The sequence below is a fragment of the Bubalus bubalis genome, chromosome 6 (assembly GCF_019923935.1).
Source record: "Bubalus bubalis isolate 160015118507 breed Murrah chromosome 6, NDDB_SH_1, whole genome shotgun sequence".
Lineage (NCBI taxonomy): Eukaryota > Metazoa > Chordata > Mammalia > Artiodactyla > Bovidae > Bubalus > Bubalus bubalis.
Genome location: NC_059162.1, coordinates 96043298 through 96057601, shown reverse-complemented (window position 1 = coordinate 96057601; position 14304 = coordinate 96043298). Strand labels below are relative to the sequence as shown.

At 36.3% G+C, this 14304-nt stretch overlaps 1 protein-coding gene across 1 annotated transcript in view; it reads right to left on the bottom strand.

Annotated features, from left to right (window-relative positions):
• The window catches only part of AGBL4 (AGBL carboxypeptidase 4), a 1467749-nt gene that overhangs the window by 1347895 nt on the left and 105550 nt on the right, over window positions 1-14304 (bottom strand). Inside the window, exon 2 of the mRNA XM_044945032.2 lies at window positions 11084-11206. Coding sequence (XP_044800967.1) covers window positions 11084-11206 — 123 coding nt within the window. The remainder of the gene's footprint in view (window positions 1-11083; window positions 11207-14304) is intronic.

Genomic DNA, 14304 nt, shown 5'->3' with positions numbered 1-14304 from the left:
CAACATAAAATTAAATTAAAAAAAAGAAATCCAGTGATGCTAGAGACAACCATGATAGACAAGACACTGCAGAATCTATGACAAACAGATTCCTGGAGTTCTAAAGCAAGAGATTAGCTCTGCAGTAAAAAGCAGCTTCTGGAAAACTCTTGATCGCTAGTAAATACTGAGCTTCTGATCATGAGACATCAAGTAATTGTGTAATTTGAATGATAGGTAGCAAACCCAGACTCCTATGACACTTAGCTCTGTTATAGCCATTCTCTCAGCTAACACTCATGGCCTCATGGGAGATTCCCTAGGGAAGACAAAACTCAAGACTGATTAACAGATAGACTGGCTTGATATGTTGGCATAAGCTAAAAAAACACTTGTTTCTGCTGTATAATATCACTCAGTTTTCTTTAAAGGATGTGGTGATAGGAAAATCTCCCAGTGACTAGAGTTTAGAGCAGTACATTTACTGATCTCCTTTGTATGGAGGCAGAAGTAGTATGAGGTGAGGATATACATGGACTCTTGCTGCTAACTTGCTTCAGTCGTGTCCAACTCTGCATGACCCTATGGACTTCAGCCCACCAGGCTACTCTGTCCATGGGATTTCCCAAGCAAGAATTCTGGAGTGGGTGGCCATTTCCTTCTTCAGGAAGGAAATCTTTGCTCCTTCTCCAGGAAGGAAATCTCCAGGAAGGAATCTTGGACTCTTGGGTAATGGCAAACGTCTTGGTGGATTGGTTGGTAAGAGGACTGTAAAGAATAAGACTGAAAGACTGCAGGCATAGAGGTCTGGGACAGAGACATAGGAATGGAAGTATGGGAATGGGTACAAAGCATTCAAATCTTTGGTTACGAAGTCATAACCAAAAACAAAAAAAAGTATGTTGAAGATCTTCCATGCTTGTCAGATAATACCTAACACAGAGAAGGCAATAAATAAGCAGGTGGATGGAATAATTCACCCAGTGGACACAAATCAACTTTCCATAACAGGACCAAGAATAAATTAGACATGGTGATAGAGATAAGGAAGTTGTGCATGAGTGTGTGTGTATGTGTGTTAGTCACTCAGTTGTGTCCGACTCTCTGCGACCCCAAGAACTGCAGCCCTCCAGGCTTCTCCGTCCATGGAATTCTCCAGGCAAGAACACTGCAGTGGATTGCCATTCCCTTCTCCAAAAGTACAGCTAATCCAATACTAAAAAGAATTCTAGGATTAAAGGGTTAATTGGTACCAAATAATTTTTTCTAAATGAATTATCTAATCAGCCCAAAATCCCCACAAATTTTCTACAAATCACAGTAGAGATAGGATCTCAGAAAACCTCTTATTAGTAGTAAGAGGAAGACTTAAGCAGACCATTTCCCCATTCTCTTTATTTATTTGGGTTTTTTTTGGGGTTTTTTTTTTGTTTTTTTTTTTCTAGTTCTTTTCTTGTATAATTCTTGTGACTCTTAAAGTTTCATATATTTCCTTGGCTTCATTCCCCAGGGACTTAGTTAATATGGATTTGTTTTTTTTCAAAATCATTTTGTTTTAACTTTTTGAAATGCACAGCAATGAAGTAATTATGGAGTTATATTAGACTGATTAAGATTATCTACTTTAATGATATGATTGGCAGAAATAAAATATTTGCTCATCGATCATCCTATTTAAAAATATATAAAATACCTATAATTCAGGCAAAAAAATAAATTTCACACATGTTAATTATATTTGTGGGAGGAGTAATGCAATTTTTACCCTACATGTGCATGAGTGGGCTCCCTCTAACCAAGGTTAATCTACCCACAAACATTATCACACCTGTTAACGGACACATACTTTGCTAGCTTTACTTCTTTACCAGTATTACTCTCCCTGCTCCCTCACTTGTTCTTCCTGAGATTCCCCATCTAAATATACAACTCTTACCTAAGTCCTTATCTCATTATAACTCTGGAGGGAATTTAAGGCTCCTTTATTCCAAAGATTTCTAAGTATTGGAAATAACACTAGTAAATATACCAAGAAAAGTTCTGGTACATTTCAGCACCCTTGAAATAGTGATTTTTTTGTATGTGCCAGAATTACCACCTGAAATTCATTACTAGATATTGTGCTAAACCTATTTTGTATGCTATCTCTAATTTGCATAATAATTCTACAATATATATATTTATTTCCCCAATTTTAAGTAAACTTTAAGTGATATCATCAGTATGGCATAACCAGTACATACTAAAGTTAATATATGAATTCAAGTCTAACTGAAACCAAAACCTGTGTTTTGGGGTATTATCCTATGTTACCTCTTGTTTAAAAAAAAGTAGCATTCCCACCAGATTCATCCCATGGGGTCACAAATGGCAAGATGTCCTTTATGTATATGCATGTGTATGTGTGTGTGTGTGTGTGTGTGTGTGTGTACACACTGAGTCCAAAAGTATGGATATTTTCTGTATCCATTTATCCACCAAAGTACATTTAGGTTGTTTTTACATCTTGGCTATTGTGAATAATGCCACAGGGAAGCTGATTTTGTAGACACAAAAAAAGAATGGGGGTTGCCTGGGGCTAAGGGAAGAGGAAATAGAGTGATGTAGGTCAAAGGGTTGGAGAAGGCAATGGCAACCCACTCCAGTACTCTTGCCTGGAAAATCCCACAGGTGGAGAAGCCTGGTAGGCTGCAGTCCACGGGGTCGCTAAGAGTCGCTCACGACTGAATGACTTCACTTTCACTTTTCACTTTCATGCATTGGAGGAAGAAATGGCAACCTACTCCAGTGTTCTTGCCTGGAGAATCCCAGGGACGGGGGAGCTTGATGGGCTGCTGTCTATGGGGTCGCACAGAGTCAGACACGACTGAAGGGACTTAGCAGGAGCAGCAGCAGCAGCAAGTCAAAGTGTACAAAATTTCAATTATAAGTTCTAAGGATCTAATGTACAGCACAGTGACTAAAGAATATGGTATTATATACCTGAAAACTGAACAGAAGAGCCTGGCATGCCTCAGTCCCTGGGGTTGCAGAGTTGAATATGACTTAGCAACTCAACAACAACAACAACAAACACTTGACAACTGCTAACATCTTTTTTTAATTAATTTATTTATTTTAATTGGAGGATATTACTTTACAATATTGTGATGGTTTCTGCCATACATCAACATGAATCGGCCACAGGTATACATGTGTCCTGTACATCCTGAACCCCCTCCCACCACCTTTGCTACCCTATCCCTCTGGTTCGTCCCAGAGCACTGGCTATGGGTGCCCTGCTTCATGCATTGAACTCACACTGGTCATTTATTTCACATATGGTAATGTACATGTTTCAATGCTATTCTCTCAAATCATCCCACCCTCTCCTTCTCCCACTGAATCCAAACGTCCATTCTTTGTGTCTCTGTCTCTCCTTTGCTGCTCTGCATGAGGATTGCTGATAGTATCTTTCTAAATTCCATATATATGTGCTAATATACAGTATTTGTCTTTCTCTTTCTGACTTACTTCACCCTGTAGAATAGGCTCCAGGTTCATCCACCTTATTAGAACTGACTCAAATGTGTTCCTTTTTATAGCAGAGTAATATTCCATTGTGTATATGTACCACAACTTCCTTATCCATTCATCTGCCGATGGACATCTAGCTTGCTTCCATGTCCTAGCTATTGTAAACAATGTTGCTATGAACACTGGGGTACATATGTCTCTTTCATTTCTGGTTTCTTCATGGTAAGTGCCCAGCAATGGGATTGCTGGGTCATATGACAGTTCTATTCCCAGTTTTTTAAGGAATCCCCATACTGTTTTCTATAGTGGCTGTACCAGTTTGCATTCCCACCAGTGTGTAAAAGGGTTCCCTTTTCTCCATACCCTCTCCAGCATTTACAGTTTGTAGACTTTTTTCTTATCTCTTGTAATATTCTTTATTTTAAGGTCTATTTTTTCTGATATGAGGATTATTACTCCAGCTTTCTTTTTATTTCCATTTGCATGAAATATATTTTTTCCATCCTCTCACTTTCAGTCTTTAGAGCTAAAGTGGGTCTTTTGTAGACAGCATATATATGGGTCTTATTTTTGTATCCATTCAGCCAGTCTGTGTCTTTTGATTGGAGCATTTAATCCATTTACATTTAAAGTAATTATTGATATATATGTTCCTATTGCCATTTTCTTAATTGTGGTTTGTTTTTGTAGGCCTTTTTCTTCTTTTTTATTTCCTGTCTATATAAGTCCCTTTAACATTTGTTGTAAAGCTGGTCTGATGGTACTAAATTCTCCTAGCTTTCGCTTGTCTGTAAAGCTTTTGATTTCTCCATCAATTCTGAATGAGATCCTTGCTGGGTACAGTAATCTTGACTGTAGATTCTTTCCTTCAGTACTTTAAATATATCCTGTGATTCCTTTCTGATAGCTCAGTCAGTAAAGAATTTACCTGTAATGCAGGAGACCCCAGTTCGATCCCTAGGTCGGGAAGATCTGCTGGAAAAAGGATGGGCTACCCACTCCAGTATTCTTGGGCTTCACTTGTGGTTCAGCTGGTAAAGAATCTGCCTGCAATGTGGGAGACCTGGGTTCAATCCTTGGGTTGGGAAGATCCCCTGGAGAAGAGAAAGGCTACCCACTCCAGTATTCTTGCCTGGAGAATTCCATGGACTGTGTAGTCCATGGGGTTGCAAAGAGTGGGACACGACTGAGCAACTTTCACTTCACATTCCTTTCTGGCCTGAAGAGTTTTCACTGAAAGATCAGCAATTAAACATATGGGGTTTCCCTTGTATGTTACTTGTTGCTTTTCCCTTGCTGCTTTTAATATTCTTTCTTTGTATTTAATCTTTGTTAGTTTGATTAGTCTTAGTGTGTTTCTCCTTGGGTTTATCCTGGATGGAATTCTCTGTGCTTCTTGGACTTGATTATTTCCTTTCCCATGTTGGGGAAAGTTTGGACTATAATCTCTTCAAAAATTTTCTCATACCGTTTCCTTTTCTCTTCTTCTTCTAGGACCCCTATAATTCGAATGTTTGCATGTTTAATGCTGTCCCAGAGGTCTCTGAGACTATCGTAAGTTTTTTTCATTCTGTTTACTTTATAATTTTATAAATTTACTTTATAACTCTTCAGGAGTTATTTCCACCATTCTATCTTCCCGCTCACTTATCCATTCTTCTGACTCAAATATTCTGATATTGATTCCTTCTAGAGTCTTTTAAATTTCAGTAAATGTGTTGTTTGTCTCTGTTTGTTTATTCTTTATATCGTCTAGATTTTTGTTAAGTGTGTTAATTGATTCTTGCATTTTCTCCATTCTATTCTTAAGGTTTTGGATCCTCTTTACTATCATTACTCTGAATTCTTTTTCAAGTAGTTTGCCTATTTCCTCTTCATTTATTTGGACTGTGTGTTTCCAGGTTGTTCCTTCATTTGCACAGTATTTCTCTGCCTTTGCCTTTTCTTTTTTTTTAACTTATTGTGTTTGAGGTCTTCTTTCCCCAGACCTCGAGGCTGAATTCTTTCTTCCTTTTGGCTTTTTCCCTCTGTGGGTAAGGTTGGTCCTGTGGTTTGTGTAAGCTTCGTGTAGGGTATTACCTGTGCTTGTGTTCAGGTTGGAGGAGGCAATTTTTTTTTTTCCCCTCTCATAGGCATGGCTGTGTGAGGTGGTAATCCTGTCTGCTGATTGTTTGGTTTGTATTTTTGTCTTGTTGGTTGTTTGGATAAGGCCTCCTGCACAGGATGCTGCTGGAAGTTGAGTGATGCCAGGTCTTGTATACAGGTGGTTGCCTTTGTGGGCGTTCTCACTAATTAATACTCCCTAGGAGTTCTCTGGTAGTCTAGGGTCTTCGAGTCAGCACTCCCACTCCAAAGGCTCAGGGCTTGATCTCTGGCCAGAGAATGGAGATTCCACAGGTGGTTTGTTATGGCATTAAATGGGATTAAAACAAACACCCAAAAACAAGAAAGAAAAGAGGCACCCCAGACAAATGGCAATTACAAAATCAGGCAAATAATAACTAAAATAATGGAATATACACACATACATATACATCTATAAACAAAATCAAAACAGTCCAAAAAAGAAATGAAGTACAATAGACTGACCCAGCAAGCAAAGGAAAACAAAAATGGTATCAACCAGTTAAAAACAATACTAACTACAGCACAAACTGGAAAACAAAACTAAAGCAAGGTGCCAACTGGGGAATAAAGCAACAAAAACAAAACAAACAATATTGTTTGTAGACTTTTTGACGATAGCCATTCTGACGTGTGAGATGATATCTCGTGATTTTGATTTGCATTTCTCTAATAATGAGTGAAGCTGAGCATATTTTCACGTGTTTATTAGTCATCTGTATGTCTTCTTTGGAAAAACGTCTGTTTAGGTCTTTTGCCCACTTTTTGATTGGGTTGTTCGTTTTTCTAGTATTGAGCTGCAAGAACTGCTTGTATATTTTGGAGATTAATCTTTGTCGGTTGTTTCATTTGCTATTATTTTTTCCCATTCTGAGGGCTGTCATCACCTTGCTTACAGTTTCCTTTGTTGTGCAAAAGCATTTAAGTTTAATTAGGTCCCATTTGTTTATTGTTGTTTTTATTTCCATTATTGTGGGAGGCGGGTCATAGAGGATCTCAGCTGTGATTTATGATAGAGAGTGTTCTGCTTGTTTTCCTCTAAGAGTTTTATAGCTTCTGGTCTTACATTTAGGTGTTTAATCCATTTTGAGTTTATTTTGGTTTATGATATTAGAAAGTGTTCTAGTTTCATTCTTTTCACATAGTTAATCAGTTTTCCTAGCACCACTTGTTGAAGAGACTATCTTTTCTCCATTGTATATCTGCTAACATCTTAAGCATACTTACTACAGGGAGAAAAAAGGAGATGCTTATGTTGACTATGTAAGGTAATGGATGTGTTAATTATCATGGTCTTGCTAATTATTCTACAATATACATGTATATCAAATCATCACATCATCACACCATACACTTTAAATACACACAATTATATTTGTCAATTATTCCTCAATAAAGTTTAAAAAAAAAAATGTATCAGTCAACTGCATATCTAAAAAGAAAAGGTTTAACTGAGGCATTAAGCTAAAAACCCTGATTTCTAATGCAGTTATAGCATATTTTCATGCTGCATCAAGAATAAAGAGTATTTTATTTTCTTTTAAAAGGAAATAAAATTAATTAATATTTCATTAATCTTGAAAGATTATATAAATACATGTAGAAAAATCAACTGGGGGAATTAAAAATAAAATGCTTTAAGTTTTTATTTCCATTGTTTCAAGTGATAGATTTTTAAAGTGATAAACAACTGACCCATATCTTTATTTCACTGACTCTTTTCCATGCCACAATAATTTAATGCTACATACTAAATCTCTCAGGCTAACCAATTAACCTGAAGAGTGAATTATAGTGCCCTTTTCATAATCAATACATGTATATGCATATCAATAATAAAATAAAACTCAAATATCATATGATGGTAACCAAACATAGTATTTATTTGGATGGCTTATTTTAAAACAGTAAACTTTTCTTTTTTATTTATCATAACACCTTTTCCTATATATCTTTTCACCTAATGATAAATTTTCAACAATATGTCTATTATCCATATGCCATAAGTTGACCTATAATAAGGTAATACATATATGTAATACATATATAAAAATATGGCCTTTGGAGTCAGGAAATTCTCAGTTTCAAATTTGACTACACCACTTGTTAGCCGTGTAATTCAAAGTAAATAACTTTACATTTTTGAGTATCAGCTTCCTCACTTACAAGTAGAGATATAATATCTCAGAAGGCTTGTGTGTGTTAAATGAGATAAATTACGTAAATCCATCATTTCTTACAGGGTATGGTTAAACAATAAGTAAAAGAAATATTATTATTGGTTTTTTCCCTTAATGTTCTTATTGCTATCGTTAAAATTTTTTAAATGTAAAATATTTTTATTAATCTTAAAATCTCACTTTATGAAGATTATTTTATTCTATGTCTTCCCTCCTTTAAAATTCCTTTGGTTCTTCCTCTCTATCTCTTTTCTTCTTCTGGAGCTCTCATAATGAGTATAGTGATATGTTCTATGGTATCCCATAAGTCCATTAGGCTTTCTTCACTCTATTTCATTCTTTTTACCTTTATTCCTCTGATGAAATCATTTCCAATGATGTGTATTCAAATTCTCTGCTCCTTTCTTCTACTTCAGTCTGATGTTGAAGTCTTCTAGGAAATCTTTTCAGTTCAGTTACTGTGTTCTTTAACGTCATGCTTTCTATTTGGTACTTTCAGTATTATCCATCTCTTTGTTGAAATTCTCACTTGGTTCATGCACTGTTTTCTTGATTTTGGCAAAAATCTTTATGACAGTTACTTTGAAATATCTGTCAGATAAATCATATAATTCCGTTTCATCAGAGTCAGTTTCTGGTAGTACACTAGGTACTGCTGCTGCTGCTGCTGCTGCTGCTGCTAAGTTGCTTCAGTCGTGTCCAACTCTGTGCAACCCCATAGATGGCAGAACAAAAATTAATAAGAAACCGTCACTGACCTCAAGGAATTTTTAGCGATAAGGAAAAAGAGATTATTAAATGACTGCAATGCAATAAAAGCTATCATGGAAAAGGCCTGTAAGTCACAGGAAAGGTGCCTGCAAACATATAGGTAGAGATAGTCAAATCTGCCTAAGAGGTACTGTTTCTCAGAGAAAGAAATACAGGCCTGAATCTAAATTAACATTTTACAAAGTAAACAAAGAATCTGGGACACAGAGAAAATAGCATCCACAAAAGTATGAAGGCTTGAGAGAAGTTGAACTAGGACAACTAAGTCAGACTAGAGAAGTTGGACTAGAAATTAGATAACTGGTTGGACTAGTTGGTGGGCTAGATAATAGTGAGCAATCAAATATGGCTTTTTCATCAAGCCTATCAGAAAATTAATCTTTCCACAAACTTCTGTTGTTTAAACTACTTCATTCAACAAATACAGAATTAATTTTTGCTTAATTTTGTAAGCACTCTACCTGGTTCAACAAGAGGACATGGATTAACCATATTCAGATTCTACCCAGAAGCAGGTTATAGTCTAGAAGAAAAGAGCAACAGAAACTTTTAAAAATCATAAAAAATGTCAGGTGTCTCTGAAGAGATAAAATTAGGGTGGTGTAGATGTTTTTCCAGGGAAAATAATACTTAAATGGAAGGGCATATGGAAAGAAAACATATCAGGAATTCATAGGAAAGTTCATATTTGACCTATAGATCTTATTTCTCATAAGAAATACAGATTAGTTATCCACCAGCTTAGGAACAGGTAATGTGCATATTACATATTTTACACATTATAATGTGCACCTTACATATTACACAACTCTGAAAGAAAGAAAATGGAAGCCTATCTAAAGGCAATAAACTTCACCCACATGAACTCAGCCCTCCATATCCATGGGTTCCACATCCCCAGATTCAGTGAACCAAGGATCAAATTTTGTTTTTTTCAATTCCAAAGTGCCAGAAGGCAAAACTTGAATTTGCCACTTGCTGGTAACTACTTACATAGCATTTACACTGCATAAGATATTATTATAAGTAATCTAGAGACAATAAAGTATACAGGAGGATGTGCATAGGTTACACACAAATATGACATCATTTTATATGAAGGACTTGCATATATGTGGATTTTGGCATCCACACGGGTCCTAGAACCAATCCTACCCAGGCACCAAAGGACAGCTATACAAGATTCAAAGAAAGTACAATACGTTGTTCCAAATTATGTTGACAGTGTTCAAGTCTGACTGGAAAGACAACACTACAATACTGTGTTATGGATTAAATTACATCTCCCCAAAATTTGTATATTGATGTCTTAACCCTGTGACTCTACTAAGAGACAGGTTTTCTATAGAAGGAATCATGTTCAAATCAGGTCATTAGAGTAGGCCCTAGTCCAATATGACTGATATCCTTATAAAAAGGGAATATTTAGAGACAGACATGTACACACAGAGAATGCCTGTGAAAATGAAGGCAGAAATCAGGATGGTATTTCTACAGACCAAGGAACACCAAAGATTGCTAGCAAACTACAGTAAGCTAGGGGAGAGACACTAAACAGATTCTTCTTCGCAACCCTTAGAATGAACCAACCCTGTCAACATCTCAATCTCAGACTTCTGTCCTCCAGAATTCTGAAATATTAAATTTCTGTTTTTTAAGTCAATCAGTTTATGGTTCTTTATAAAGGAAGCCCTAAAATATTAAAACAACATAGAATAAACAAAAGGGAAAATCCTGCATAAACACTTTTTCAGTTTTTGGTATAAACAGCCATGGTTTTCTTAGGGTTCAGAGAACTTTCATAAACTAAAATGTCCCTTCAATCATGCATACCCACACACGTGCAAGCACAACATTCAAAACCCAAAATAATCAACAATTATTTTTTAAACAAAATTATGTTTAATTTCTCATTAGTATTTTCAACATATTCTGAATACACACTATATGCTTACATTCCATTCAGAGTGTGAGGCTCAAGGAAGTTAACAAGATTCAGTTACTACTGGATGGAAGTTCACAATCAAGCCCTGAGTTCCCCTATCAGAATTCTCATAGCATTTGCTATGTATGAAGTATATTAATTTTCCTGTTTTATTCAACTGAATCTATTCTTTAACTTTTTTTTATAGAGAAGCCTCCTCTCAGAATGACTAAGAACCATATAGTAGATATACGATAGCAATCATTTATCAAGTAGTCAAATTATATTAGTTTTACCCAAAAGAAATAATATCTAGATAAGCATTTGATAAAATATAAAGTCCTCTATAAATGTTCATTAGTACTATCATTATTTTTCTAATCATTTATAACAACAAAAACATTTATTGTGTTTCAATTTAAGTATTTCCAAGTTAATTCATTCAAATTTGATTTTTCACTCACAACTTATTTCACTATGGTAAAAAAAATTAAAAGGGTTGAATCACACTAAATGGTCATATGGAGTAAGATTCTAAAAAAATACCTCACTAGACAATCTCAAAACAAAAGGTCTTTGATACACTCACCACTTTCAAAGCAAGCATCAAAGATAAGATGTCCTTTCTTGGGCTGTCCACAGTATCCAGTTGGAAGCACCACATATTTGCTCACATTCCCTCCGATGGCATCATCATTTCCCATATCACTGCCTATTGTTCAAAAAATTGGCTCTTGTTAAGCAGAAATCAAAATGCATTTAGTAACACAAGTCCAGCAAAAATTTTATCATTACATTCCCCCTGTAATTCAGTGCTTATCCAGGCACTAAAGAAATTAACAATATATTGTGATGAAGTAGAAAGAGAACAGATTTTTAAATCAGAAAGATATGGACTCAAATCTCATCTCTACTACATATTAATTCTCCGTGACACAAGGCAATCAGCTTAATCATTTTAAGCCTCAGTTTCTCTCATCCATAAAAAGGAATGGTAAAGTCCATATTTCAAAACTGTGTTATGAGAATTAGGTATGAAAAATATCTCGTATAACCAATGAAATACAAAAGACGTTCATTAAATTTCATCAATTATGTAAATAAATGGTAACATTTAACTTGTTACAAATAGCTATTTTATTGTGAGTAAAGCAACAGTTCTATAACTAGTATTATAAATACCTAATATACCAATACCAGAAATAATTTGAGAAACACTGACTTAGTATAAAAGCTATATTTCCTAACAGGAACTTAAATTTTTTTGTTTTAGAAGTTTCACTTCCATTTAGAATGTAGAAAGCTGGAAAGATCATCTTTTCCATCTTAGCATAAAAATCCCAGTAAAGAACAAAAAATAACTTATAAAGACCAGAGGGGTGGTACAGGGATGGAGGTGGGAGGGGGGTTCAGGATGGGGAACACGTGTGTACCCGTGGAGGATTCATGTTGATGTATGGCAAAATCAATACAATACTGTAAAGTAATTAGCCTCCAATTAAAATAAATAAATTTATATTTTTTTAAAAAATCTATGAGAAAACTGAGTTGTAGGGTAACTGAAATTCTAATATCCAAGAAAAGTCAGGCTCTACCAAAAAGGGATGAGAAGCAAGCACTGACTCCTCTGTATTGGAGCACAGGAGAAAGAAATGGTGGGCCCCATACAAATGACTAAAAAGAAGTTAATTTTTAAAAAATCATTTAAGGTAAGTTTGGGGAACAAGAGAGAGTAGAACCCCTGGGAGTCACAGACACAAAAGGAAGTTCACAGCACTGGGAGACTCTCCTACACAAGCCTTCATCAAGCGTTTAGGAGAAAGATTAGAAGCAAGGCAGAAGACTAGAAAATGCCTTTCTTTGTGATTCAGACCTGCAAAGGGAGAATGGCCCAACAAATATCATTTTCCCTATAGAAAAAAGGCCCTAAGTCACTCAGATCAGATGAGATCAGTCACTCAGTCGTGTCCGACTCTTTGAGACCCCATAAATCGTAGCACGCCAGGAGGCCTAAGTCACTAGGGAAGAACAACAAACTTTGTAACCCCCATGCGCAAGTGAGACTTATTTTAAGAGGAGAAGTATTAAAATGAAAAAAATTCTCTACATTTAAGGGAAGAGCAGCAAACCGTCCTGGGACTAAGACAATATATCAACATTATTGAAGGGCTCAAACCTTGGAGGAGGAGTAAAAATCATTCACAAAGCATATCAAAGATTCACGGTAGAATTAAAAGTGGAGAATGAAACTAAACCGAGCTTAACGCCTGACTAAGACAGAAGTCACTCACCGAGAGCCAGACATCCTGGTCTGTGAAGTCAAGCGGGCCTTAGGAAGCATTACTAAGAATAAAGCTAGTAGAGGTGATGGAAATCCAGCTGAGCTACTTCAAATCCTAAAAGATGATGCTGTTAAAGTGCTGCATTCAATACGCCAGCAAATTTGGAAAACTCACCAGTGGTCCCAGGACTGAGAAAGGTCCATTTTCATTCCAGTCCCAAATAAATACAATGTCAAAAAATGTTCAAACTACTGTACAGTTGTACTCATTTCACATGCTATCAACAATATGCTCAAAATCCTTCAAGTTAGGCTTCAGCTGTACATGCAATGAGGACTTTCAGATGTACAAGCTGGATTTAGAAAAGACAGAGAAACTAGAGATCAAATTACCAACATCTGCTGGATCATTAAAAAAGCCAGGGAATAGCCCACCTCCAAAGAAAAAAGCATTTACTTCTGCTTCATTGACAACCTAAAGCCATTGACTGTGTGGATCACAACAAACTGTGGGAAATTCTTAAAGAGATGGGAATACCAGACCACTTTATCTGACTCTTGAGAAACCTGTTTCAGATCAAGAACCAACAGTTAGAACTGGACATGGAACAACGGATTGGTTCAAAACTGGGAAAAGAGTACATCAAGGCTATACACTGTCACCCTGCTTATTGACTTATATGCAGAGTACATCATGTGAAATGCTGGGCTGGACGAATCACCAGCTGGAATCAAGATTGCCGAGAGAAATATCAACAACCTCAGATAAGTAGATGATACCACCCTAATGCCAGAAAATGAAGAGGAACTAAATAGTCTCTTGATGAGGGTGAAAGAAAAGAGTGAAAAGCCTGGTTTAAAACTCAACATTAAAAAAACTAAGATTATGGAATCCTGTCCCAACACTTCATGGCAAATAGATGGAAAAAAAGTTGAAACAGTGGCAGATTTTATTTTCTGGGCTCTAAAATCACTGTGATGGTGACTGCAGCCATGAAATTAAAAGGTGCTGGTTCCTTGCAAGAAAAGCTATGACAAACCTAGGCAGCATATTATAAAGGAGAGACATCACTTCACCAAAAAAGGCCTGTATAGTCTAAGCTATGGGTTTTCCAGTAGTCATGTACAGACGTGAGAGTTGAACCATAAAAAAGGCTGAGCACTGAAGAATTGAGGCTTTTGAATTGTGGAGCTGGAGAAGACACTTGAGAGTTCCTTGGGCAGCAAGGAGATCAAACCAGTCAATCCTAAAGGAAATCAACCCTGAATATTCACTTGAAGGACTGGTACTGAAGCTGAAGCTCCACTATTTTGGCCACCTGATGCAAAAAGCTGACTCATTGGAAAAGACCCTGATGTTGGGAAAGAATGAGGGCAGGAAGAGAAGAGGTCAACAAAGGATGAGATGATTGGGTGGCAGAACTCAAAGGACATGAGCTTAAGCAAACTCCAGGAGATAGTGAAGGACAAGGAAACCTGGCATGCTGCAGTCCATGGGGTTGCAAAGAGTCAGACAACTTAGCAACTGA